Source organism: Drosophila tropicalis, unplaced genomic scaffold, assembly GCF_018151085.1.
Source record: "Drosophila tropicalis isolate 14030-0801.00 unplaced genomic scaffold, ASM1815108v1 contig_158, whole genome shotgun sequence".
NCBI lineage: Eukaryota > Metazoa > Arthropoda > Insecta > Diptera > Drosophilidae > Drosophila > Drosophila tropicalis.
Genome location: NW_027172602.1, coordinates 11,560,016 through 11,584,988, shown reverse-complemented (window position 1 = coordinate 11,584,988; position 24,973 = coordinate 11,560,016). Strand labels below are relative to the sequence as shown.

At 37.6% G+C, this 24,973-nt stretch overlaps 1 protein-coding gene across 6 annotated transcripts in view; it reads left to right on the top strand.

Annotated features, from left to right (window-relative positions):
• Cngl (Cyclic nucleotide-gated ion channel-like) overlaps nucleotides 1-24,973 on the top strand; it is a 42,556-nt gene that overhangs the window by 12,144 nt on the left and 5,439 nt on the right. For 4 of the 6 annotated variants that reach the window (XM_068303297.1, XM_068303294.1, XM_068303295.1 and 1 more), the window contains exons 2-15: nucleotides 4,998-6,222; nucleotides 8,980-9,257; nucleotides 15,536-15,580; nucleotides 18,818-18,953; nucleotides 19,024-19,230; nucleotides 20,425-20,532; nucleotides 20,602-20,742; nucleotides 20,819-20,971; nucleotides 21,035-21,165; nucleotides 21,310-21,393; nucleotides 22,344-22,497; nucleotides 22,566-22,966; nucleotides 23,032-23,382; nucleotides 23,444-23,672. In XM_068303297.1, the coding sequence (XP_068159398.1) occupies nucleotides 6,058-6,222; nucleotides 8,980-9,257; nucleotides 15,536-15,580; nucleotides 18,818-18,953; nucleotides 19,024-19,230; nucleotides 20,425-20,532; nucleotides 20,602-20,742; nucleotides 20,819-20,971; nucleotides 21,035-21,165; nucleotides 21,310-21,393; nucleotides 22,344-22,497; nucleotides 22,566-22,966; nucleotides 23,032-23,382; nucleotides 23,444-23,672 (2,583 nt within the window). In that variant the 5' untranslated portion in view covers nucleotides 4,998-6,057. The remainder of the gene's footprint in view (nucleotides 1-4,997; nucleotides 6,223-8,979; nucleotides 9,258-15,535; nucleotides 15,581-18,817; nucleotides 18,954-19,023; nucleotides 19,231-20,424; nucleotides 20,533-20,601; nucleotides 20,743-20,818; nucleotides 20,972-21,034; nucleotides 21,166-21,309; nucleotides 21,394-22,343; nucleotides 22,498-22,565; nucleotides 22,967-23,031; nucleotides 23,383-23,443; nucleotides 23,673-24,973) is intronic. The other 2 variants (XM_068303298.1, XM_068303296.1) reach the window with 1 other exon arrangement.

Below are 24,973 nucleotides of genomic sequence, written 5' to 3'. Positions count from 1 at the left end.
TATAATGGCCATCTATTGCGTAGACTAGACTAAAATGTTTAAGCGCTAATGAGAAATCATTACAGCAAACTTAATTATTAAAGTCTCTTAAGCATTTTCAATATGTGGGTAGGTATCTCTATGTATATGGGAAAATGTTTTCTAAATACTTTTTGAAATATTGATTCAATGTTTATATACTACCAACACGATCCGCCTTCTGGCTGTCAAGTGGAGGCTTTTTACCTAACTTCAGTGTTTTAATTACAAGCGCTAAAAAACCGTCAGAGAGAGAGAGAGAGAGGTGGAGAGGTGTTAGGGAGGAATCAGAAAGTGAATTAAAATAATTTTATCTGGCCACGGCTGTTGATTTTGTATAAAATTTGTAAATTGAGGCAGTCGACTATGGTTACCATGGGTTGACTTGCTGCTTTGAGTTGGATATTCTGTTGCGGTGATGTCTCATGCAAATGTCTGCCCCTAATTTATGCTGCGGCTCAGTTACAAGCAAAAAAAAAAACACAACTACAACAAAAATGTACAAAATTTACATGAGGCAGCAGCTGCTTGACCTACTATATACCTCGTCTCGTCGTACTCTCCTTGCCTCTGCCTTGGTGACCATAGCCCATCCGGAATCACTTAAGTCCAAGCTATATGCATGAGCAATGGCAACATTTGGTTAAGCTAAGGATCAAACTTCATATTCATAACATACAGAACCCCCGACACACACACACACACACAGCACAACAATTTTTTTCAATCTTGTTCCTCGGGCTTAAGACAAACGAAAGAAATGCAAACCCCTCCTAACAAGTAGAAAAAAAAAAAACTAACTGAATTTGCCATGTGAAAGCGTTAACAAAAAAAAGAACATGGAAAACGGAAAATGAAATCGGAACAAGGGTAGGCAGTGCCTGACAGCCAAAAAGAACTAAGCAGAACAGAAATGGAAATGAGCGGGAGAGGGGGGGGATAGGAGGACAGAGAGAACAAACATACATAGAGATTGGCCAGGATAGGACAGGCAGTTAGGCTACTTAGTGGCTAGCCCGATGGCAAGCATTTGACATAATCGTTGATAAGGGATTGCGGATTGAGAAAGAGGATTTCTGCCCCATGTTGCTCCCAATGCTGGCAAAGAGACATGGACACATACACACACACACAGACAGACTGCAACAATTTGGCAAGAAATTTTGAATACCCTAAACTAAAACGCCTCGCATCGTTTATAATGAAAATCGGTTTCGTTTTTTTAATGTTTTCTGTTTTCATCCTTTATGAGTCGATTCTAAAGACATTTTCAATTTGTTGAGATATCGGCCAATCGCTCGATACCATTTATTACAATTTTTGGCCCATTCCACACTTCGTTTTCATTCTAATTGTCATTCCATTTTCAATTCGAATTGAAATTCAATTACCATTTCCGGAGGTGAAAAACTTTGTTATATGTGTACATTATTTTTATGTTCATCTTGTGATTTTGTTATTTAAAAGAAAAGATTCAAAATAAATCGATTTCCTCAAGTTGGTCAACATTTTTTTGTACAAGAGAGTTTTGCGGGGAAATGGACACGTGGTCTCTTAATTATATTGGCCAGCAACAACCAAAAAAAAAAAAAGAAGTGAGAAATAAAATGTAGAAAAAGTTTCCATTTTTTTTTTTTACTTTACTTTTTATGTACTTTGTATGTTATTTGTTGTAGTTGCTGCGGTTGGTCCTTTTCTCTCTCTCTCTCTCCCTTTCTTTCTCTCTTTCTCTCTCTGGTTTTTGTTGATTGCAACATGACGATAAGTTTTTGATAAATTTTTGCGATGTGCGATGTGAGGTTGCTCTGAAGGAGCTTTTGACAAGTGGCTACCATTTTTTAATGTCACTTTTTTTCTCTTTTTTTTTGTGGCCACCGCCAATTTTGATGTTGGGGAGGAGATATGTAGAGAGATTGAGAGAGAGAGAGAGGTATGGAAGAGTAGGATAGCGAGTGTTTTTACTGCTCAATGGAGCGTATATTTTGAAATTGAAATCATAAGAGGCAGGCAGAGCAATGCCAGTGGCAAGTGGCTAGGCATGGGGTTTGGGGCAAGTGGAGTAACTGCTGGCTGGCAGGATGTGCAGAGTAGAGAAAATGACAGAGCAGAGATGAAGAGCAGTTGCTGTTTATCTCCCACGTTGCTGACTGTCAGTGGATGCTTGCTTCATTGAGTTTTATGGAAAAAACGCGGCCAGATATTGTTGTATATAAAACTCTGTCGCCTTTTGCCTCACCAACTCCCACTTCCACTCTCAATCTCACACTCTCTCTCTCTCTCTTTGGCTGAATGTTGTCTCGCTGGCTGTCACTTGATGGCAATCAGGGGCCAGCAGAAAAACTCATAAAACACAGCAGCCCAGAAGCCGCTGGGACCAGAATTTAAGCCGTTTAAGCGCTCCGCACAAAGTGTTAAGTCTTTTACTTTGTTTGCATCTCTCATCTCCACCCGGGCTCTCTGCCCGTCTCTAGTCGTTTCTTTCCCGTTTACTGTTTGAATGCTTTATAATTACATTTTATGTGCCAACAGGTGCAAACTCGCCCAACTTGCTCGCTTCATCCAACCATCCAACCATCCAACCATCCAGCTAGCTTCGGCTTCGGCCTTCGTTTTGTGCTTATTTAGTTTCCACTTTTATTGAATGCTTTCATTCCTTTCACTTCTCCGGCTTTAGAGACTCAATACCATGGAGTTTGAACTTTATGGTCTCATCTCCCATCTCTTTACATTCATTCTTGCTCGTAAAACAAACATTGAGATTGAGATGAAATCATTTCGACTTACAGATGCTCTACGTTCCATCGTTAAGGCTTCTTGCTTCATCTTTTTCCCAATGCTTTCAGTTGGTGTGAGCCCACAGAAAAAACAGGGAAAGAAATACAAAAACGTGAGAGACAAATCTTTTCTTGGGGCATTCGTATTTAATTTTCCGTTTTCATTTCATTTTCATTTGATGATTTAAATTATCTGATTAAAGCCGATTGATTGTCTGTTTGTCTTGTGTATGGGATGCTGATGAAATGTTGACTTAATTAGCTAATCCGATTCGATTTCAATCAATCATCGAATGCTGTGTAACATTGAAATCATATCAACTCCCAACACACACACACACACAGCGACAAATCAAATCATATCAAATCAAAAGAAAGTTGACTGAACTTTTGCTTCTTACAAGCTCAACTTAACTGCATCCTTTTTATTTTTCTATGGGAGCAAGGAAGAGAGAGTTAAAGGGAAATACGGGTTTCCGCATCCTTTGCTTGATTTTTCCCAAGACGATTTATTTATGATATTCTTTGGAGGGAAGGCCAACAAAGTTTTTTTTTTTTTGTGGATTAAATTGCGAATTCTCCTTCCATTTACATGTGCACGTGTGTGTGTGTGTGTGGGTGAGTGTGTGCTTGGATACATATGTGTGTTTGCTTTTGCAATATTAATTTGAATGGTAATTTGAAGAAGCTTGCAGCAGCAGCACTCACTCGGCCAAAAGGATAATATAAAGTGAGCAAAATTGTCTGCAGGGGGTTGGAGAGTGGGCGGGCAGGAAGAATTTTCGCTTGAAACTGGTTTGTAATTATCACATTTAGCAAATTGCAAGGCAGGCTTAACCGCAAAATGTGTGAAATTCCAAACTGAAGTGAATAAACTGAATAGTTGCTTCAATATTCTCTCATCCCCCTCCCAGACCCCTAACAATGCCTTCTTCAAATTCCATTCCCCCTATAGTCAACATCTACTATTTATGCATTGTGTGTGTGTTTGTGTTTGTGTGTGTGTGTGCCCCAACAATGTGTAATTAAATACTCTTTCCAAGGTGACCCCCAATAATTTAACGATGCCAGCAACAACAAGAATATTTCAACTAAATTTCATAATACCAAAACTAGTCGGCCAAAAATAATGAACCTCAGAAACGGATAGCAGGTTGATATTTATGTACATACCCATGCATACATATCTTGTGTCAATTTCTATTCCGAAATTCCCACAGTTTTGTGTTATTAATGAGACATTTGGCATTATGTATTGATAATGCATTTTGACAAATTGAACTACTCCTTCTTTGTAGTTTAAAATGTTTCAAAATACTTGTGATCACATATGCAAATAAATGGAATTCAAATTCTGCTTTAATAAATTTTAAAAATTTATCGTTGCACTTCAGTCGATTTGCATAAATTACAAATTTTATAGTTTCTTTGTTATTAGTTTAACTTTCCACTCCATTTTGTGAAATTTAAGCAGAGCCTCAGCTGCTGCTGCTGCTGCAAAAAGTGGAAAAATGCAAAAATTTTGCCGAATAAATTTTGTTTAATGAAAACCAAAAATGTCACCCAAGAAATATGCAAGCCAAAGTATTACCAACTGGGGCGAATAATAAACCCAAGTTTACGGGAAGGAGAGGAGACAAAAAGTGTAATTGGATACATAAATATTGCTAAAAGTACTTAGAATTTCAGGCAGGAATTGTTATTGTTCTTGATGATTCCATCAAGTAGTTCGTTTTGCTCTTTTCTATCGATTGGCTAAAAGATAGTTTACTCTTGATTTACTGACTTGCAAGTAGAGTTAGTAGTAAGTAGAAGCAAATACATAGAAACCACATGCTTTGGTCTTAGTCATTAATGCTTTTACTTCGCAAAATGTTGATTACTTCAAGTTCATAAAAATGATTTTCCTGCTTAACTGTGTATATTCTCCAAAGAAGAGCTATCAAATTTGGCTAAGAAATTCTATGGCAAAGTGCTAGAGCAATGATGGATAATAAAATTCTTGTGCATTGTGCGGTGCGCTAAAAAGTATGCTACAGTCCTAGGCTTAGAACATTGTCTCTGCCTTTGCGTCGCTCGTTCTTTCTTTTGATTTCACACACTTGTTTAATTAAATTTAATTTTCATTTATTTTACTAGCTGTTTTTAAACATTTATCATTTGAAAAGTAAACTGAACATTCAAAATGTCTTTTTCATCCTGCAGGCGACAACCAACAACAGCAACTACAACTACAACAACAATAACCAGAAACAACGATATACATCAGAAGGGCAGAAGCAGCAGCAGCAACAACAAAAACAACAACAACAACAATAACAACAACTACAGCAAACAGCAACAAAAACAACAAGAACAAAACGCTACTTGTAACTAAAGTGACATGAGGCCTTAACAACAATAACTACAACAACAACAACAACAGAAACAAGAGGAACAGGAACAACAAACAAAAACCGTAGAGCACTAAAACCCAAATTACAAACAATTAAAAAGCAAGCACCCAAAAGGATCCTAAAAACTTCTACTTTCACTCCCTTTCTGCTCCCTAATCCAGAAGCCGCCTGCAGAAGCTTGACAAGAAAGGCAGGCAAGTAAGGCGAAATGTGAGGCACAGCCATTCAGTCAGCCAGCCAGCCAGCCCGCCAGTTAGTCAGTCAGTCAGTCAGGCGAAGGCACTGAAAACACCAACACTGAACACACCAAAAACAGACATAACCCAAGGCAAAAACATTTATGACCAACTAAAACTGAATAACAACAGCAGCAGCAGCGGCCAACAAAACGCGTAGAAACGGTGACGGTTGGGCAAGCGGGTGGGTAGGAGGAAGAGGGGCAAACAGCACAAAGGACACCAGACACCAGAACGACTTCCACTCCTATTCCTTAACCCCATACAGCTGTGTCTCTTTGTGTCACATCCACAACAACACAAAGGCACAAACAAAAGGCGGCAATAAAAAACATTTCGCATTGTTTGCTTTGCTTTGGTCCACCCAGCGGCAGAGGAGTAGGCGGAGGAACACATATTTAGTTTTTTTTTTTTTTTTTTGTTTTGTTGTTTTGTTTGGTGCCTTTTGGCTGGCATCGCCTTTGCCCCACTCAATTACGCTCACTAAAAACGGAGAGCAAACTGAAACCAGACAAACTCAAATACAGTCAACTGGCCACGGTAACGGCCACGCCTTTTGTGTGAATAGGCGTGGATCCGTAACCGTGACGGACAGCGGACAGAGGACAGAGAAGCGGAGAGTTTAATGTCACAATGAAACTGAGCGTGAGCGCATATCGGGCGCATGCATCCGCACACAAGAAAATACTCTCGAGCGGCTATCATTCCCAGCTCAATTACGGCAGCACTGGAGCCGGAGCATCTGCGGCCGCATCGTCGGCGGCCTCAACATCGGCCACTGTAACAGGCCTTTATACGGTAAGTGACCCAAACTGTCGTTGCCAATGTCAGGTGAGAGCTCTGTCAGTATGTCTGTCTGTCTGTCTATCTGTCTGTGTGTGGGTGAAGAGGTCAATCTAAAATTTTGGGTGTGAGCCTAGTAATTTGCCTAGTTTTACGACATTATTCAAAATGCTAATCAAAATATATTAGCAAAACGTCTTACCTTTTGCCCTTACACACACACACATAAACACACACACACACCGCCACACACAGACACACTTTTCTAGACATTTTAGCCCATAATTACCTATCCAGAGTTTAAAAGTTTAATAAAGTTCAAACGGTTGTCAGAGCAAAGAGCAAAACTTTTTTCATACCTTTGAAGTTCATAAATTAAAAACAGCAACAAAAAAAATAACAAACTGTTGGTGAAAATGTGCAAAATATAGTTAGGGCTGGCTGTCCATCATTTCAGTCAAAGGATGCTAAAAGGACCTAATTACATTAGAAACTTGGCAAAACTAATGCTAAATACATTATGATTTCACAAACTAAAATGACAAAGTACATGAAACTTCATTGGTTAATGAAACATTCTAATATTATTACTAATATTAGGCATACTTTGAGTCTGAAGTTGTGCGATTTTGTCTCCCATCGATTAGTTAGCTTCAACCCTTTGAGACTTGAGAGTTGCGACTAAGAGTTTAACATATTGAATTGAACCCGTTTAGGTTAAGCAAGGAACAAAAAGAAGCCCACATAACTATATACTCTGGTCAAACGAATTCCATAGCAAAACACATTCGGAGGCAACACGTATAACGAGGTATTACTGTATTAAAGTATAATGAGATGATTTTGCCTTCAGTTCAGGCTAAAATTTCGTTCGCAATTTATTAGTTGCTAACCATTTCATCATCATGTCTCTTTCGTTTGATTTGTGACATGAATTTTCTTTGGATTTTCCTTCTTTTTTTCTTTGGGATTGCTTGTGAATTTTTATATTCAAAATTTTGGATGTCCCATATTCATATTCATATTCGTAAAAAAAACTGTTATGATTATGAGAGTATGCAATTCGTTTGCTGCGATAAAGATTGTGGCAAGGCGGTGGCTGGTTTATGGTGTTAGGAAATTGAGGCGACGTGGTTTTGCCAAGTTGCCAAGGTCTGGGGACAGAAACTAAGAGAGCATGAGAGAGAGAGAGGGGGGGACACCCTCTGTCAAAATTTATCACTGCTTAATCAAATGAATTTCATGGAGATGTTGTTGTATACACATTTTTATATTTTTTCGGCATCCCAAAAACTTTTTTTGGGTATAAATTATTATGGCCTGTGGTATGGTATGGTCCTGTTACAGGATCCCCCATAACCGCACAATAAATTCCAATCAAGTTTTGTGGCACATTTAATTGCCATGAAGCACAGTGAAGAGCTAAGGCCAGCATAGCAACGATTTGTCCCAAACTAATTGGTCGCAATGATAGAGATAGGATATAAAAGTGGAAATACAAACGCAACGAACATCTATTTACATATGTACATAGTATGTACATATACATAGACATATATATATATATATTTTTGTATGTATAGAAATGTTATGTGGCTAGAAGCTCTGTTAAGGGATTTGCCAGTTTTTGGCAATTGGACAACCATTGAATTTGTCCCATTGGTAGCATTGTTAACCTGAGGCCAACAACTTTTGGCCACAACTTCTGTTGGCTCAAGTCAAAGTGTTGTAATTTTAGCCATTCCTAATGCCATAAAAGAGAATGTTAGCAACAGGGCAAATAGCCTTAACTATTGGGTGCAAATTGACTGGAGTTTATTCTCCAGTTTTCTCATCGTCTCTCTCTCTCTCTCTCTCTCTCTCTCTTTATCTCTCTTTAATCTGTACGCCTAACTCTTATTCTGTATTTGTTCTGCGTTTCTGGGTTTCTCAATACCTCGAGTAAGAAAAAAGCGAATAGAGATGAAGCTAGAGAAAGTTACTACTTTTCTGTCGCGTTCTCTCTTCACCCACTATCCATCTTCATGTTCTTTTTCACTTCTCTTCTCTGTGTCTCTCTCTCTGTCCTTGCCCCTTTGTACTTTGCATAAAGATACACTTTCTATCTCTCTTTGTTTTTTTTCTTTTCTTTTCTTATTCCTTTTTTATTGTTTGGAATCTTAAATGTCATCTTTATTAGTCACTCTTCTTTATGCTTTCTTTCTATGGTATCTCTTCCTTCCTTCTTTTTCTCATCAATTTGCTGAGTAGTTCTTTACTATTTCTAAGCTTTCGCTCTTCAGCTGATCTTTTCTTTACTTCATTCTCTTGGGCATTCTTGTTCAACTGTAATTCGCTTTTATGTTCCCCTTATTCTTCTGCTTTTCTTATTCGCAGTTTACTTGGCTATTGGCCTGTTCCTTCTGTTCCTCAAGAGCATCATCGTCAACATTATCATCATCATCAGCAGGAGCAATAAAATGTAATTTTAATTACCTATTATCGCCACATCCTCCACATTGTTGTTCCCTACTGGGAGCATTTTATGGTTATGTATGTGTGTGTGAGTGTGTGTGTGTGTCTGGGTTGTGTGAAATTGACTGCATGAGACTGATGCTTAAGGGGAAATTTGCATAATTCTCTTAATTGTGGATGATATTGATGTTGATGACGTTGATGCTAATGATGATGATGATGATGATGAGACGATGTTGATAGAGATGAGGATGGATAAAGCTCTCTCTTATATACACACACCAAGCCAATTGTATTTGATTGCCTAACTAATTTCAGATGGATACGCACGAGCATGAGCATGGTAAATTTCCCAAGGATATGGCACGCAAAATGCAGCAGCATGGCGAATGCAATAGCGATACGGATGTCATCAGTCCAACGGGTACCAGCAGTTCCGGTGGTGGCGGCGGCGGCGGTTCTGGAAACGTTCCCAGTGGTGACGGCTATCATAAGCGGCATCATCATCACCATAAGGCGATGATGGCATTGGCCAATAATGATGATGACAACAATAGTGCGGTGCATTCCTCCGATAGCAAGAGTCCTAGTCAGCGGTAAGTATTTTGAAAGTCTCACACGGCATTATACACACAAAGAAACATACTCATACTCATACATACAAGCATACATACATACACATATACAAGTACATTAAAAACAAAAATAAAAAACCGCGAAAAATTACCCACCCCCCCACACTCTAAAAGAAAAAAATTGATTGAATAATATATAAACTCTCGCCTGGCAGAAAAAAAGGGATGAATTCCGATGTTGGCCCTTTCCGCCGTTCCACGTCTTAAACCAATTGTGCTTATTGTGCAAAATAAATATATTCATAACCATACATTAACTCACACATACACATAATTCACACATACATGGATCACAAATCCATATACACGTATCCACATCCACATCCCGTGTCTCATAACATGCCGTAAGCATAAATGTGTAGCATACTTTGTTGGGCTTCGCCTTGACAGCTTTTCGTAATTGATCAAACGCAATTGGAGTACATTTAGTAGGTTATACGTATCTGCCGTATTTATGGCTCGTTCTATTCTTTATATTTAGCTATATATATATGTATATACATAAATGTGTATGTTGATAAAAAAAAAGATCTTTGCAAGTATTTTAAATGGTAAATGCTATGAAAAATATGTTCAATAAGTCAAATTGAGCGTATTAGCTGCTTTTTCTCTATTCTGATTGTGCTCCTCTTAAATCAAAGCTCCGAAAGGACATTATTCAAATATGGTTTGGCTTGTGCTCAGTCCAATTATTGATTGCTTGCTACAGTGTCAGTTAGAATTACATGAAAACTGCACAAAAGAGGTCTATGAATTCAAAACTTTCACCTCTGTGTGTGTGTGCGTGAGTGTGCTCGATAATGGAAATGGCCATCAGTAATTACAGCAGCGGCAGCATTCGTACCACAATCAGTCACAAGCCTGACAGAAGTCTGACAAGTTACATACGTGAGACATTGGAAATGTGATCTACTCGTATGTCAATTAATTACCCGAAATAGTCATTGATGATTACAAGTATCTAAGAGTAGGCATTATATTCTCACAGTAATGCTACACTAAAAGGTTTCATTACTCACACACACACGCACACACAGATTGTTGTGGCTACATTATGAAAAGTTTCTAAAATTAAACAAATTATATTGAGCATAGAGAGAACATTAGTAAATGTTAAAGTTTTATTCTCCATTTGCTAAATGAAGTCAAGTTTTTATAATGTGACAGAACCACCTACAACAAGAACAACAACCAAACAGGGCATAAACAAAACGAAACTTTGCCATGGGTTTTATTTAGTTGTTGTTGCTTATTGTCGGCTGTCTCTTCCTCTCTCTGTGTGTGTTTGTGTGTGCTTATGTCAGGGATGTGGAAATTAGCAATGACAATTAGCTGAGATTTCTATGTCACACACATATACACACACACACAGAGACAAAGACAGACACAGACACAGACTTACTCTCATTAGCCACAAAGTTGACAACTCTTTGGACTTTTGGTTAAGTGAATTATCTCTGACCCAACCCACTCACACACCCACACAAACAAAACCGCCCCTCCAACAGACACAAACAACACTGAGAACATTTTACAGCAAAAAACCTGTTTTTCTTTTTGGTTTTTGGTTTTGTTTTGTTTACACAATTGAAGAAAACCAAACTACTTAAGCAAACTTGGTATTTTTGTGTCTTTGGGAAAAATGACGAAAATGAAAATTTGAAAATTCGAATCGAAAGATCGGGCAACTCATCGCAGATCTGTGCAGATCTAAGTAACAGCAGTAACAGTAACTGTACAACTAGTTTAAGATACACAGAGAGGGATAGACTTATATTGACAACTGGAGAGCAGGACGAGCCTCGACAACGTCGTCACCGTGGTGGCAAGGTGGTGCGACTTCATTTGAATAGTCCATCCTCTGATTGCAGTTTGCAGCCGGCGTTGCAAGGAAACGGACGTTTGCTAAGCTCCTCATCGAGTTCAATCCAATTACATCATAGAACAAAGACCCTTTCATCGTTCATAAGCGAGCATCCTGAAGAGTTGATGATAGCCAAAGCTGATGGCATTTTAGATGATAACGGCAAAGAGCAGACTTTTCATCAGGACCAGCAGCAGCAGCAACAGCAACAACAGGAGCAGCAACAACAACAACAACAACAACTTACCAAATGGAAAAGTCTTAGGGCCGTAATGGCCTATTACTGTTCACTGCGTCGCATTAAGAGGAATGAAAGAATAATATTTATTCATACATATTAAAAACATATCTAAAAAATAAACAAAGAAATTGCAATATGTAAACGTATATTCATATATATATATATAATTCTCTCTATATATAATATATATAATTCTCTCTCGTATATATCTTTTGCATTTTGTGCGTGCGTCGGCGTACGACTGTGTGTGCGTGTGTGTGTATGTGTGAAAATCAATCCCTAAAAAAGCAACAATCATAACAAACTAACTTTAGATCTATCTCTCTCTCTCTCTCCCTCCTCTCTCGCTCTCTCCCATCTGATCTAACTAATATCTAATTAACCATACTAACTAACTAACTAACTAACTAAGCAACTAATTACTAACCCATTCATCGAACCAACCATCATTCCCACCAGTTTGTAGTGTATATGATCCTATGTGTAAAAACTACTACTTACTTACTACTTACTAAATCATTTGATGTGTAAACGAATGCAGTCCTTTTTCCCCTCTCTCTCTCTCTCTCTCCACTATTTCTATCTTACTCTACTCTCTCTCTTTCTCTCACACTGTCTCTGTCTCTGTCTCACTCCTATTCAAAGTAAAATTTTCTAATAATATCAGGAGGAAAAAATGAAAGAAAGAAAAAGTCTTCGTTCGTTCGTCTTGCCATCCTTTATATATAAACATACTGAATACATATATATATATATATCTCACTTTTGCTATAACTTTTTTCCGCTTTTATGACCGTGTGTGTGTGTGCGCGTGTGTGTGTGTATAAGTCATGCGGTTACTTTGTTATGAAATAAGTTTTTCATGATGGTTCAAAGTGAATGATGTTTGACAGGGCAAACAGTAGAGATATCCAACTTCACATCAACTGACAGCCAGCTTAGATTTCACTTTCACCGAAATGGGATACCAACTCTATATTCTTCTCCAAACTCAGTCACATAAAACTCTAAAAAGAAAAACCTGAGAGTTGGTGAAAGTAATGACCAATAAAGAAAAAGAAATTCAATACGAATGAGAGATAAATGATCGCAAGTAAAGAGAATTTCTCAAAAGTTTATTCTTCGTTTCTTGTTGGCTAATTTCATCTTTAGATATTTCAAAATCTGTTGATGATAAAATAATTGTTCATCTGCATAAATGCTCCACTGTACAGTGTAGACTTTATATATAGTAAATATGGTATGTATGTTGGGTAAGCAGGGGTCACCCGTCCCCCCTTACCGTCTTCTATTCTTTGCTTCACCCCATCGTTTATACTTTTGTCCTAGTTTTTAGTTCATTTTTGGCCAGGGCAACTTGCGAAAGTTTTTCGGCCAGAGAGCTAAACAAGTTGCTGCCAAGTAGGGGCTAAAAGTGCCAGAGCAAACACACACATACACACACACGAAGACAGACAGACATACTGGTACACTTATATAGTCATACACTAGCTTGTATGAGATCTGAAGTTTCACGGGGGTGGGAGAAAACAATCTCAGCAAACAGCAAAAGTTAAAGTGGCTTTTCTCTATGTGTCTATGTGCGAGTGTGTGTGTGTCTAAGTAGAGGGACAATCGATATGTTTAAGCTGACTGCTGCAATGTAGGCAAACTTCTGATAAACATACACACACAGAGAGAGAGAGAGACAGAGAGAGAAAGAGAGAGACAGATACAACATGCGCCTATGCATATGCTACACGACTTTTGCTGCTTCTGCTTTGGCATTGTGCATGGAAAATGAGGGAAAATTTAGTCCTAAGCTTCGTACCGAAGCGTCGCTGGCATCGCAGCCATCTCGCATCTCGTTGACTGACAACTTACAAAGAATTTGAATTTAGAAAATTGTAAATTTATGTAGAAACCCCGAGCAAACAAACACATACACACAGCCAGACTATATGTATCTATATATAGACATCACGCAGAAAGGAGAGATAGACGATTGAGATGGTAGGCGACGACAAGAATTTATGCAGCATTGGCTGGCAACGATTTGGTTTAGCTGCCAAAAGAGCATGCCAGGCGCCTGCATATGCATATTCAGTACACTCTCCCTCTCCCCTCCCCACCCAATCCCTCTAAGGAGAAAGTAGTCCAACCGTATTGGGTTCTTCTGGTGCTCTAGTCTTTGGTGTCTCTTTGGTGAGGTAACTAATTCACTTACAAGTTTCCCCCTATCGAATTCATTGTTCGATTTCTCTGTGTATGTGTGTTTTTTGTCAGTCTATCTGTCGTCATCTGCTGGCAATTGTATTTTGATTTAGTGCTATTTGAGATTCCAAATGCATAAAGGGGGATAGAGAAAAAGAGAGAGAGAGAGAGTAAGACTATTTATATAGAAACCACGAGAACTAACATTTTACTGCATTACAACAATAACAAAGTTTCATTTGCTCTCCAAGAAGTTTTTTGATGGCTAAATGTATTCCATTTTTTTTTGTTTTGTTTTCTCACTTTTTGGCATAACGAAAGCTGCCAATTTCAGACAATTTGCAAACATATTTTTTGGTCATTTGGGTCAGTTTTTGTAGGTCACTCCCATGGGATTATTACCTGGGCTTACCTGGGAGTTTACCCCAATTTAAAGCCCTTGGACACACAAACACACACGCACAGTGTAATTCATATTATTAGAAGCATCTGAATATGTACCTATATTTTTCTATGATAACTTAAACATATTAAGGCAAGTTCACTCTAAGCAATATTTGCTTCGGGGATTCTTAGTGTGCTCTTAAAGCCTATTGCATACTTTAGAGGGCAAAGTTCCTCTCATTTCATTGTTATCTATAACTATAACCTTCCATCAGAAGATCTTTTTCATTGCCAAGTCCTAGGCTTCTATATCGAAATGAAGGCACCTTAATATATATTCTTTTATTTAAGATATTTAAATATTTATTGTTAACTGAAATATTCATTACAATTAAATGGTAGCACATCCCAATTCTCCCTCTCTCTCTCTCTCTCTCTCTGTGACCCTCTCTAGCTGCACTCTCCAACCACCACTTCCGTTAGGGATAATGACTGGCCAGAGAGTTGGTTGGTCGGTCGGTTGGTCGATTCAAGTGGCTTGTCGTAATTTAAGCATATATATTTGTTTGTTTTTTTTTTTTTTGGTTGTTGTTGTGCTTTTGGCCAGGTCATGCGAACTGACAGGCCGCAAAGTAGGCAACAAACAACAACTGGCCATAAGGAGAATGCGTTAATTGAAAATCAGCTTAGGAACCAAAAACAAAAAACCGAATACATCGACAACCATCGACATGGACAGTCATTAAACAATAACAATTTGCTCTGGGCCCCATGTCCGATGATTTGTGGTGCAATAAAAAATTCCATTTAACGAACAAAAACCCGTTTACATTATATTTACTGTTTGTGTGTGTGTGTGTGTGCGTGTGTGTGTTAGTTGGTTAACCTTTTGTTTGGGGCACGAACCCAAAGAAATCGAATTGGAAGGCAACAAGAAAATGGCTAACCAAACCAAAAACTAACAAGCTCATTTTCAATTTATAATAAATCGAAAGTCCAGCACACAACATAAAAGGTAATGTTTTTTTTTTGTCTACATGTGTGTGTGTGTGTGTGTGTGTGTGTGTGTGTTCTTATCGTGCAGCAAGCCTTTTTTCCGCTTGATATCACTCAGCTGCCATGGCCCGCATGTGGCCATAATGGGTCTCTGTTTCTCCTGCGTCCTTCGTCCTTAGAGGGGCAAGTCAGCAAAAGGAAAAGAACCCCCCAAGGGAATTGTCTGCTTGAGTGTGAATGAATAAAAGTGTCTCCCTATTCTGTTACTCTTCTCTCGTCCCTTTGCCTAACTCTTTTGCTCTCTCTCTCTCTTGTTCTCTATCTCTCTGTGTCACTGCCTCTTTTGTCTCTCTTCTGTCTCTCTCTCTCTCTCTTACACTTGCTCATATCTGTCTCAACTGTCTCTTTACTACTTACTATACAAAATACTACATAGCATTATTAACAAAACAACAACAATCTATATACATATATACAATCAAAAAGAAAACCAAAACCAAAACCAATCCAAAAAGAAAAGAAAAGAAAACGAAATGAAACTTTCACTCACAACTCGTTTAGGAAATCGCGTATCGGAGATGGAGCTTCAGATCCAGATTCCGATTGGTAAGTTTAGTTTTGCTTTTTCTTCTGTTCAAATTTTATTATTTCTTTTTGTGTTTTTTGCCTTATTGTTATTATTATTATTACTATTGTTGTATAATTTCAAACACACACACACACAAAGACACATTTATACACAAAAAATACACTCAAAATGCTAAGCAAAAAGATTAAAGTTTGTTTTGATTTCATTTTCAATTGTTTTTGTTTGTTCGTTTCTTGATTTTCTACGATTTCGTTTATAATGTTAATGATGATGAGAATGATGATGATGATGATGATGATGTCTAAGATCGGCATGTAAGCGCTTCATACAAATTTTCAATTGCGACAAAAAGACAACAGCAACAAAACAACAACAACAACAGAATAAGAACAATAAACATTTTTTTTTGTAAGCAATTTAGTACAGTAAAAAAAGGTTTGGTTGAACATGCTGGGACTTTCGCCTTTTAATATAGAGCTAAAATCCTAACAAAAACCTTATCTCTTACCTTACCACTACACACACACACACATACACCCTGTAAAAAGCACACACACACACACTTATATATATATATACATATACGTATACAAATGCCTAGTGGCGCTTTTTCATTTGCTTTTCATTTACATTTTTCGTTTGTTTTTAGTTTTTTCCTTTTTCTTTTTTTTGCATTTGCATTTGCAATTTGCTTACTTTAGTAGCACAAAATAAATTACCAAAAAAAAAAAAAAAAAACTATAAAAGTCAGCAAAACAATAAGAAGGCAATCAGCTGTAAATATGTAGTAAAAAAAAAAAACAACTTAAATTACATATGTAAAAAACATTGACATAACAAAAAAAAAAAAAAAATATATATATAGTCTACTTTTTTGGTCTTAAATTAAGCAGAAAAATGTCCCCCCATTGTATATAAATATCAACAAAGTGGATCCAATAATAAACCACAAAAAACAAAAAAAACACATAATTAATATACATATATAGGTATATTTTTTTTAATGGCAATTAGTGACTTAGTGACCAACAGCAACAAAAAAAAAAACTTCTCGAAGCTTGGATATGAAAATAAATTTCCAATAAGAAATAGATGGAAACGCTTTAAGAAAAACCAAACCCAAACTCCCACAAATTCCCACTAATTTCCCCACCTTCAACATTTCCCGAGTTTTCCTGTAGACATACTTGAATTTAGTATAGTTTTAGTCTGCCTATATTAGTTAATACACATACATATAATCAGGAAACTCTTCCAATTAGCTTTCATTTGCTGTCTCTTTCTTTGGATTTTCGTTTTCTTAAAGAAAACTCAATTTTCATACTTTTAGATGAATTTCATCTGCTAATTTAATTATTTTTCCTTTTAGTCATTCCATTTTTAGTTGAAAATTCAAATTCTTACAAACGAATTGAAATATTTTTGTATAACTTTTCTAAAGGATATTCTCATGGAAAAGTAGTAGAGTATTTTTCAATTTTTATTGGAAACCTCCCTAAAGATCAATATATCGAATAGTTTTTGGACTTTCATCTTGACTCCTCCTCAGACTAATTACTGAGCCGAAAATTCGAAAATGCTTTCTTATTTCCTATTACTAAGGCTTTCAGTTTCTTTTTTGACCATTCTAGAGAACTTCAAATGGCTACAGAAGTTGAGTTGAATCTAATAATCTACTTCAAATAATAATTTCCACTACAAACCAATAGAATCCTTTTTGCAATTTCTTGAATTTCGTTTCTACCAATATGAAAGTGGTTTGTTTTTTATTTTGTTGTTGCTTTCTTTCGCCCCTTTGCTTGGCTTCCCAAGCTTTTATCACTTTCTTACTTTCACTCTGGCCAAATGAAATCTGTAGGACAAACAGACCACACAAAGACATACATACATATACAGACACACGAAAAAAAAGCCAAGCAAAAGGCAAAAACAAAACTCATTTTCGTCCTTAACTGAAAATCGAAACCTCAAATATTGCTTCCAATTCCAAATTCTCTTCCCATCGACGACAACGCCTACTACTACAACTACTACTTACTACTTACTACTACAACTTACATTCGTTAAGCTAAATTTAATTTTCCGCCCACTTGCGCTTTTTCTGATTCTCTCTCTCACTTTCTCTATATATATAATGGCTATATATATTTACCTCCTCTCCAATATATATGTATATCTCTTATCGTTGTATTGTTTTTGACATTCTTTTTGTTTGGTTTTTTTTTATTTTGTTTGACTCCTTATTACTTATTATATTTATATTTATTATTATTATTATGATTATGATTACCCACTTATGTTAGTTGGTTCTGGCCGGGTTTCGACCCATAACAAATGCATTTTCAAGCATATTTATCTAATGTATAATCGATTGCACACATACACAAAAACTAGTGTGTTATATATTGAATTTAGTATCTATGCTAACCTAAATATACATATGTACTAACCCAGAACAAAAACCAAAATGTTGAAAACTTTATCAATTTCATTTGAGTTTTTGTTGTTGTTTAAGCATGGCCGACCGACAAATGTTTCGAGAGATTAATATTCAGCGAGTCATCATCCTGTTTCATTTCATTTCGTTTCATTTCGTTACTGTTCCGTTACTGAGTTCCTGTTTATGTGTGAGTGTGCGTGTGCGTGTGCGTGTGTGTGTGTGTGTGTGTGTGTGTGTGTTTACGTTACGGTTTTTTGAGTTTCCGTTTAAAATGAATATGAAGATTTTTTTTGTGTTTAAGTTTGTTGCCATCTCCTTTTTACATACATGTATTACATATTATAGTTACTCCTAGTGCCCCAGTGTGTTTGCCTGTGGCCCGTTGTTCGACCGTTCTTTGCCGTTATTTGTCTATGTAACTGTAACTGTAACTGTATCTGTGTGTGCTGTGTGTTGTGTAAGTTATTGCCTGCTCCGTAGTTCCTTAGTGTTGTTGTAGTACGTAGTAATCAGGCACCGTAACGTAAGCGCACGCTTAGTTGGCCTTAAAGCATGACCGCCCCAAACCCCCTCCATCTATCACTCTCTCTCTCTCTATCTTTCCTTATCTTAACTATCTACCTGTCTATCTACTATCTTTAGTTGCTCGCTAAATGTAATTAGATTTCTATTTGAATGTAGTTGTTTTATGTTTTCATTAATTTCCATTTTAAATTTTTCGGTATTTCGATTTTATAAAGAACCAAAAGAATCGTATTTTATGTTTATCCCATTGTTGTTGTAAGCCAATACAATTTCAATTCAATTCGTACAGGACACGTTCGAATCAACGCTGGATGAAATTACGCACCACGGTACAAATATCATCGGCCATACAGAAGAAACCACCGCTTAAGCGTGAAGATTCATTCCTGAAGCGTTTCTCCACAAGACAGATACCCGAGACACAGGTAAATCTGCCCCCTCCTCTGTCATCTGTCTCTGATTTGGATTCTGATGCGTTTGATCCTTATTGTGCAGGAAACTGTTGAAGACACGGGTTCAGAAAGTGCCTCTGGTGACGTCGACAAAAGTGTTAAACGTAGTAGACGACGTTATTTACAGAAACGACGCTCCGTAGTTAATCCAGATGAGAATTTTTACTTCTATTGGTTAATGATGTTAACTGTATGTGTTCTATATAATCTATGGACCTTAATTGTGAGGCAGAGCTTTCCTGAACTGCAGGTGAGTTCCGTTCACTTGAGATATTCCCCCCAAACAAGAAACACAATGACCGAATGTATAACAACAACAAGCCGTCATGGGTCCAGTTTCAGCTCCTGAGGCTATTCAACATCAACAATAACAAGAAAAATCCCTTTGTTCCCTTTTTTCTTCGTTTTTTTTTTGGGTGTGCGTGTGCTCTTAACACTCTATGCATACATAAATACTGTATTATATACCATCATGGCTATATATACAAAAGTATATATGTATGTATGGACAGGGTATGAAAATGAACACTTCTTTTTGGACACCCCATCATTATGTAGGCGTTTTAACTATGTGCGAGAAGCTACCTTAACTTTCTTGACCCTTCTAAGTGAGAGAAGTTGTTGCCTTTTAGCCAGGAGCAAGGTTTCAAATATGAATTTTATAATTGTGAAACCTGCCACAAAATATTCGAGCGAGTTTGCAAGTTTTCTTGAACTTGTATTTCTATTGAATTGAATTTTCTTTTCTACTTAGAATATTGTAAGTAGGAAGCTGACAAAGATTTTGAATTCAAAAACTGTTCCCTCCATTGAGTGAGGATTAAAATTAGATTAGTTATTCATACAAAGTGATGAATTGATCTGAGGCATAGAGCATTTAGCAGTCGTTGTGTTAAGTTAATGTGAGCCTGGGGATTCTTCTTCTTTATGATTTTTTCTTTCGTTTCCTAGCCTTTTATCTTTTGCTGTGCCTTGTGCCTTGTGCCTTTATGCCTTGTTGTAATGACTCAATTATAAGACACGCAGGCCGAAAAGCAGCCACCGAAACTTAACTCAACTCATAAGCAGAAAAATGGGGAAAATTGTGAAATGGGTTTGGAGGGTGGTGGGTGAAGGGAGAAGGAATACGGAAAAGGCACGGCCAAGAGCCTCCCCCCTAGACCTGGGCAAATGTTTGTTTTACGGCCCAGTTAGCTGGTGTTTGTCATCAGATTAGAGTTTGGCTAAGCGTGTTGGCCTTTGTCTCCGTGTTGACCTTTTCATTCGTTTTCACACACACACACTCACACAGAGGAATGAGATACAGACAATTGCACACTTGGCTCCAGGATGTAGTAATAATTGCCCTTGACCTGATACTAAAAATATGAACTGATAAATTACTAATCAAGCAAATTGTGTGTGTGTGTGTATATGTATATTTATTTTTGCTTTTGATTCACAGCAATCTGTGCCTACATTTTGGCTTATCTGCGATTCAATGACAGATGTTGTATTTATCTTAGATATAATAGTTCAATTACGCACAGGATATTTGGAGCAGGGCTTAATGGTGAGTACACAGAAGAAAGGAAATGAGCATCGAGAGAGTCGTTTGGGATTAATCTATATATACTTCTAGGTATACGACGACAGGAAACTGGCCTGTCACTATGTGCATTCGAGGGATTTCATCTTCGATATGATAGCACTAATACCATTGGATCTCCTTCAATTGAAAATGGGCACACATCCGCTTTTGCGTTTTACGCGCTTTTTTAAAGTAATTGATCGATCACATTGATCAGTCGGTTCGAAGGTATTTCTAACTGGTTTCGATTTGGTTTTTGTTTCTAAAGGTTTATCGATCTGTGAGATTTTATTACATCGTAGAGAGTAGAACAGTTTGGCCAAATTTATGGCGCGTTGTTAATCTAATTCATATCCTGTTAATATTGGCCCATTGGTTTGGCTGTTTCTATTTTTTACTATCCGAGGCGGAGGGTTTTCAGGTAAGAATACGTATATGTATGTGTGTATACACACTCATGTTAATGTTTGCTTTCTGTTGATAGGGCGATTGGGTCTATCCCTATCGACCTGGCGACTATGCCACTCTGACACGCAAATATCTGGGAAGTCTATATTGGTCCACGCTTACCCTGACCACAATTGGGGATCTGCCAACGCCCGAAACGAATGCAGAGTGAGTATTATAAGTTGTTTGCCTTTTGTTGTTGTTTTGTTTTGTTTTGTTGTTTTTTTAAGGCCAAGACCAAAAAGTTTTGTCATCTACTGTGAATTCGAGTGGTGGTGGTCACGTTGCCTTTCTTTCCTTTATTGTTTTTAGACCGAACTTTTCGGTGGACGGCCCCAGATCAATACCAAGACGTGGCATTAAATCACGCCTTCTACAGTTTGGCTCGAGTTATGGGTACGGCACACATGATAAGCAACAAAGACAAAAAAAAATATCATAAATTCTAAGAAAATCAATATCAAGCAATTTGTATTTTGGGGGCTGTCCACTGTTAATCGTTCCATCCGTGTTCTGGTTCACTTTTAATTCAAGTTTTGGCCTTGCATCGAAACAAAAAAAAAAAACAATTAAAACAAAAATAGTGTATGAGAGAGAGAGAGAGGGGGGGAGTCTCTCCTCGCTTTGTCTCTTGGCATCAAAGTTTTCGAAAGCGTGCGACAGCCTTCAGCGAATTGTTATTGAATATTTATTTTCTTCATTTTAAATACAAGCTGACTTCAAGCTTTCGAAAACTTTGATTTGGATTGAGTTTCAGTTTCAGTTTCAGTTTTGGTTTTTAATTTTATTTATTAATATTTAATCCTTAACTTCAATTTGAACCTCTTTTTCTTGTTTTCTCCCATTCTTTCTCCTTGTCTTCTCCTATCTTTCAATAACCATTATGAAATCTTCTCTTAACTGCCTAGGAGAAGGATCTCTTTATCTTTTTCTATGTTTTTCTTAAACTTCTCCTCCGCTTCTTCCATATTTCTTCTTCCCTTTTAAATACCTTTTCCTACCTTTCTCTAATCTTACTCAACCTTCTCCTAACCTTCTCCTATTCCCTTTCCTAGGCATCATTTATGAAACCTTCCCATAACTTTTTTAACCTTAACGTTTAAACCTTCTCCTAAGTTTCTCATATCCTGCACCTTGGAGAAGTTTAGAACAACCTGCTCCTATCTTCTTTCAATCTTTTTAATCCCTTCTCCTAACTATCTTATACCTGCTCTTTAATATTTCTTATTATTTTTTTTAATCCCCTCCTAAGCTTTATCTCAGCATCATATTAAGTTGCCCTTATCTTTAACATTTTTGGAATTTTTGCCATAAATTGTTTCTAATATTGCTTGCACATTTACTAGGTACATTTTTACGATCGTTAGTTATTTGATTGGAGTTTTTATCTTCGCCACAATTGTGGGCCAAGTGGGCAATGTGATAACAAATCGTAATGCAAATCGTTTGGAGTTTGAGCGATTATTAGATGGCGCTAAGACATATATGAGACACCATAAGGTAAGTAGAAGGGAGAGAAAGATTTGACTTTTAAGGACTTAATCAAATTGATTTACTTTCCCAATTAGGTGCCTGGTGGAATGAAGCGTCGTGTTTTGCGATGGTATGACTATAGTTGGTCCCGAGGTCGCATTCAGGGTGGCGGGGATATAAATACCGCCTTGGGTCTGCTGCCCGATAAATTGAAAACCGAGTTAGCCTTACACGTTAATCTAAGCGTATTGAAAAAGGTGACCATATTCCAAGAGTGCCAGCCGGAATTTCTTCACGATTTGGTGCTGAAAATGAAGGCATATATATTCACGCCCGGCGATTCGATTTGCCGTAAGGGTGAAGTGGCGCGTGAGATGTTCATTATAGCCGACGGCATCCTGGAAGTGCTTAGCGAGACAGGCAAGGTTCTTACCACAATGAAGGCTGGCGATTTTTTTGGTGAAATTGGCATCCTCAATCTGGATGGTCTGAACAAGTAGGTGTGGCATTTCGTTTGAACCTATCATGTACTCAATTCTCTCTCCTCTCTCTCTCTTTTAGACGTACTGCCGATGTTCGTTCTGTGGGCTATTCTGAGCTCTTCTCACTATCACGTGAGGATGTTTTAGCTGCCATGAAAGACTACCCAGATGCCCAGGAAATTCTACAGACCCTCGGACGCAAACGACTCATGGAAGTTCGTTGTGTGAATAAGAAATATGCCAAAGCTCAGCTCGATAAGGAGAATGCGGCATATGCAGCCGCTCATCCGCATGCCCCACATCCACATTCACATCAGCATCAGGGTCAAGTGCATCAGAGTGATAGCAGTGAGAACAGTGCCTCCAAGAAGATAGTCGACAAACTGAAACACGATGTCAAGGGTTTTCGTAATGTGCTTAAAAAGTCCAGGTGGGACATGCGTCCATTTCCTTACAGTTGTCATTCACACTAACGAATTTCATCCATTCAGAACTTCACGCAAAAGCGACGAGTCACTTGAGATGCAACCACTGCATAGTACCTCGCCGCGTGGCAGCAAAATCATGCTGAAACGTATGTCGCGCGTACGTTCCGATGAGAAGGATAGTGCCGACAAGGAGAGCGCCGAGGCCAAAGATGAACTGCATGACAAAACACCGAGTCCCATTGGGGCAGGTTTGCCGCTGTTGCAACGTCTGCGATTGCTTAAAGAGAAGCAGGTAGGCTAATACCATTGCCCATTGCCTAAACTAACATTTTTTCCATGCCACGCCACCGTTCCACCGTTCTTTTGTTCTACCACCGCCACCACTAAGTCACTACGTTACCAAATCACTCCAAGATGATCACTCCTCATGCCACATCATCATTTCAACATTCCTTTCCACGATTCCTCCCCTCGCCAAAACAAAAAGCTTTAAATGGTTTTAACTAAGACAAAACAGACTAAGGCATTGAATGAATATAAGCTTGACATAAACAAAATTCATACAAAGAAACACACTCTCCCCCCCACACACTCTCTCCCCGCCCACCGTTTTTTCTTTTTATCTATATTAATAATTATAGACTCGCTTTCTCGATTTGCTTATTTTACTTATTGCTTATTGGTTAACTTTCTGTAATGCAGTTAAATTAATTAAATTTCCTTCATTTTTAGTGCACTTTGAAAATAGTTTACTCACAATTTTGAATGGTATGAAAAAAAAGTGATAGGGACATCCCCTTTAGACAAGGTTCTGCAACTGAAATAAGTTTGCTTATCGGCAGAGGGCTCTAGTGGTTATAGATGATCAATGCGTATGCTGATCTCTAGAAATTAGAATCAAAACATTCCAATATGCTGAGAAGAGTTCAAAATAGAACGAAGATCCCTTTGGATGAGGCTTTTTCAACTATTAAAACTAATACAAAATATTTAACATTTCGTTACATAGATTAGAAAAACACAAGAAGTAAAACCCCACAACTTATTCCTACGGGGATTAGTTGCAATCAGTCCATTAGTTATCATTGACAGAAAAAAGTTGATTAAGACCTCCATTTTAAGTTACTTCGCCGCCATTTTGAGTTTCGTGCACGTTGGGGTCACCATTTTGAGCCTTGCTGTTAAACTTTATGATCTCAATAAAAAGTGAATTTGAAAGGACTTCAATAGAAAGTTGCGAAGAACAATTATAACTCGACAGGCTCTAATTCAGCTTATTATTATGGAATTCTATTAACATAGAATTATTAGACTATTTTCCTCGCTTTCATCAGCTTTGGCTTAAGGTGATTGATTTTCCTCTGGCTTGTAGTAGAACGAAATAACTTTATGGCTGTCTGCGTTTCCTTTCAATTGATTAGTTAGTTGCTTATATTTATTTTCTGTTTGAATGGTATACACAAACAGACTTGAATTAAACCTGGCCTTAACAAACACTGACACACACACACATATATAGACATTACTTATACCATACATACATACATAAGAAGTCACAGATAAACGTACATACATACATATATACGAAGACAA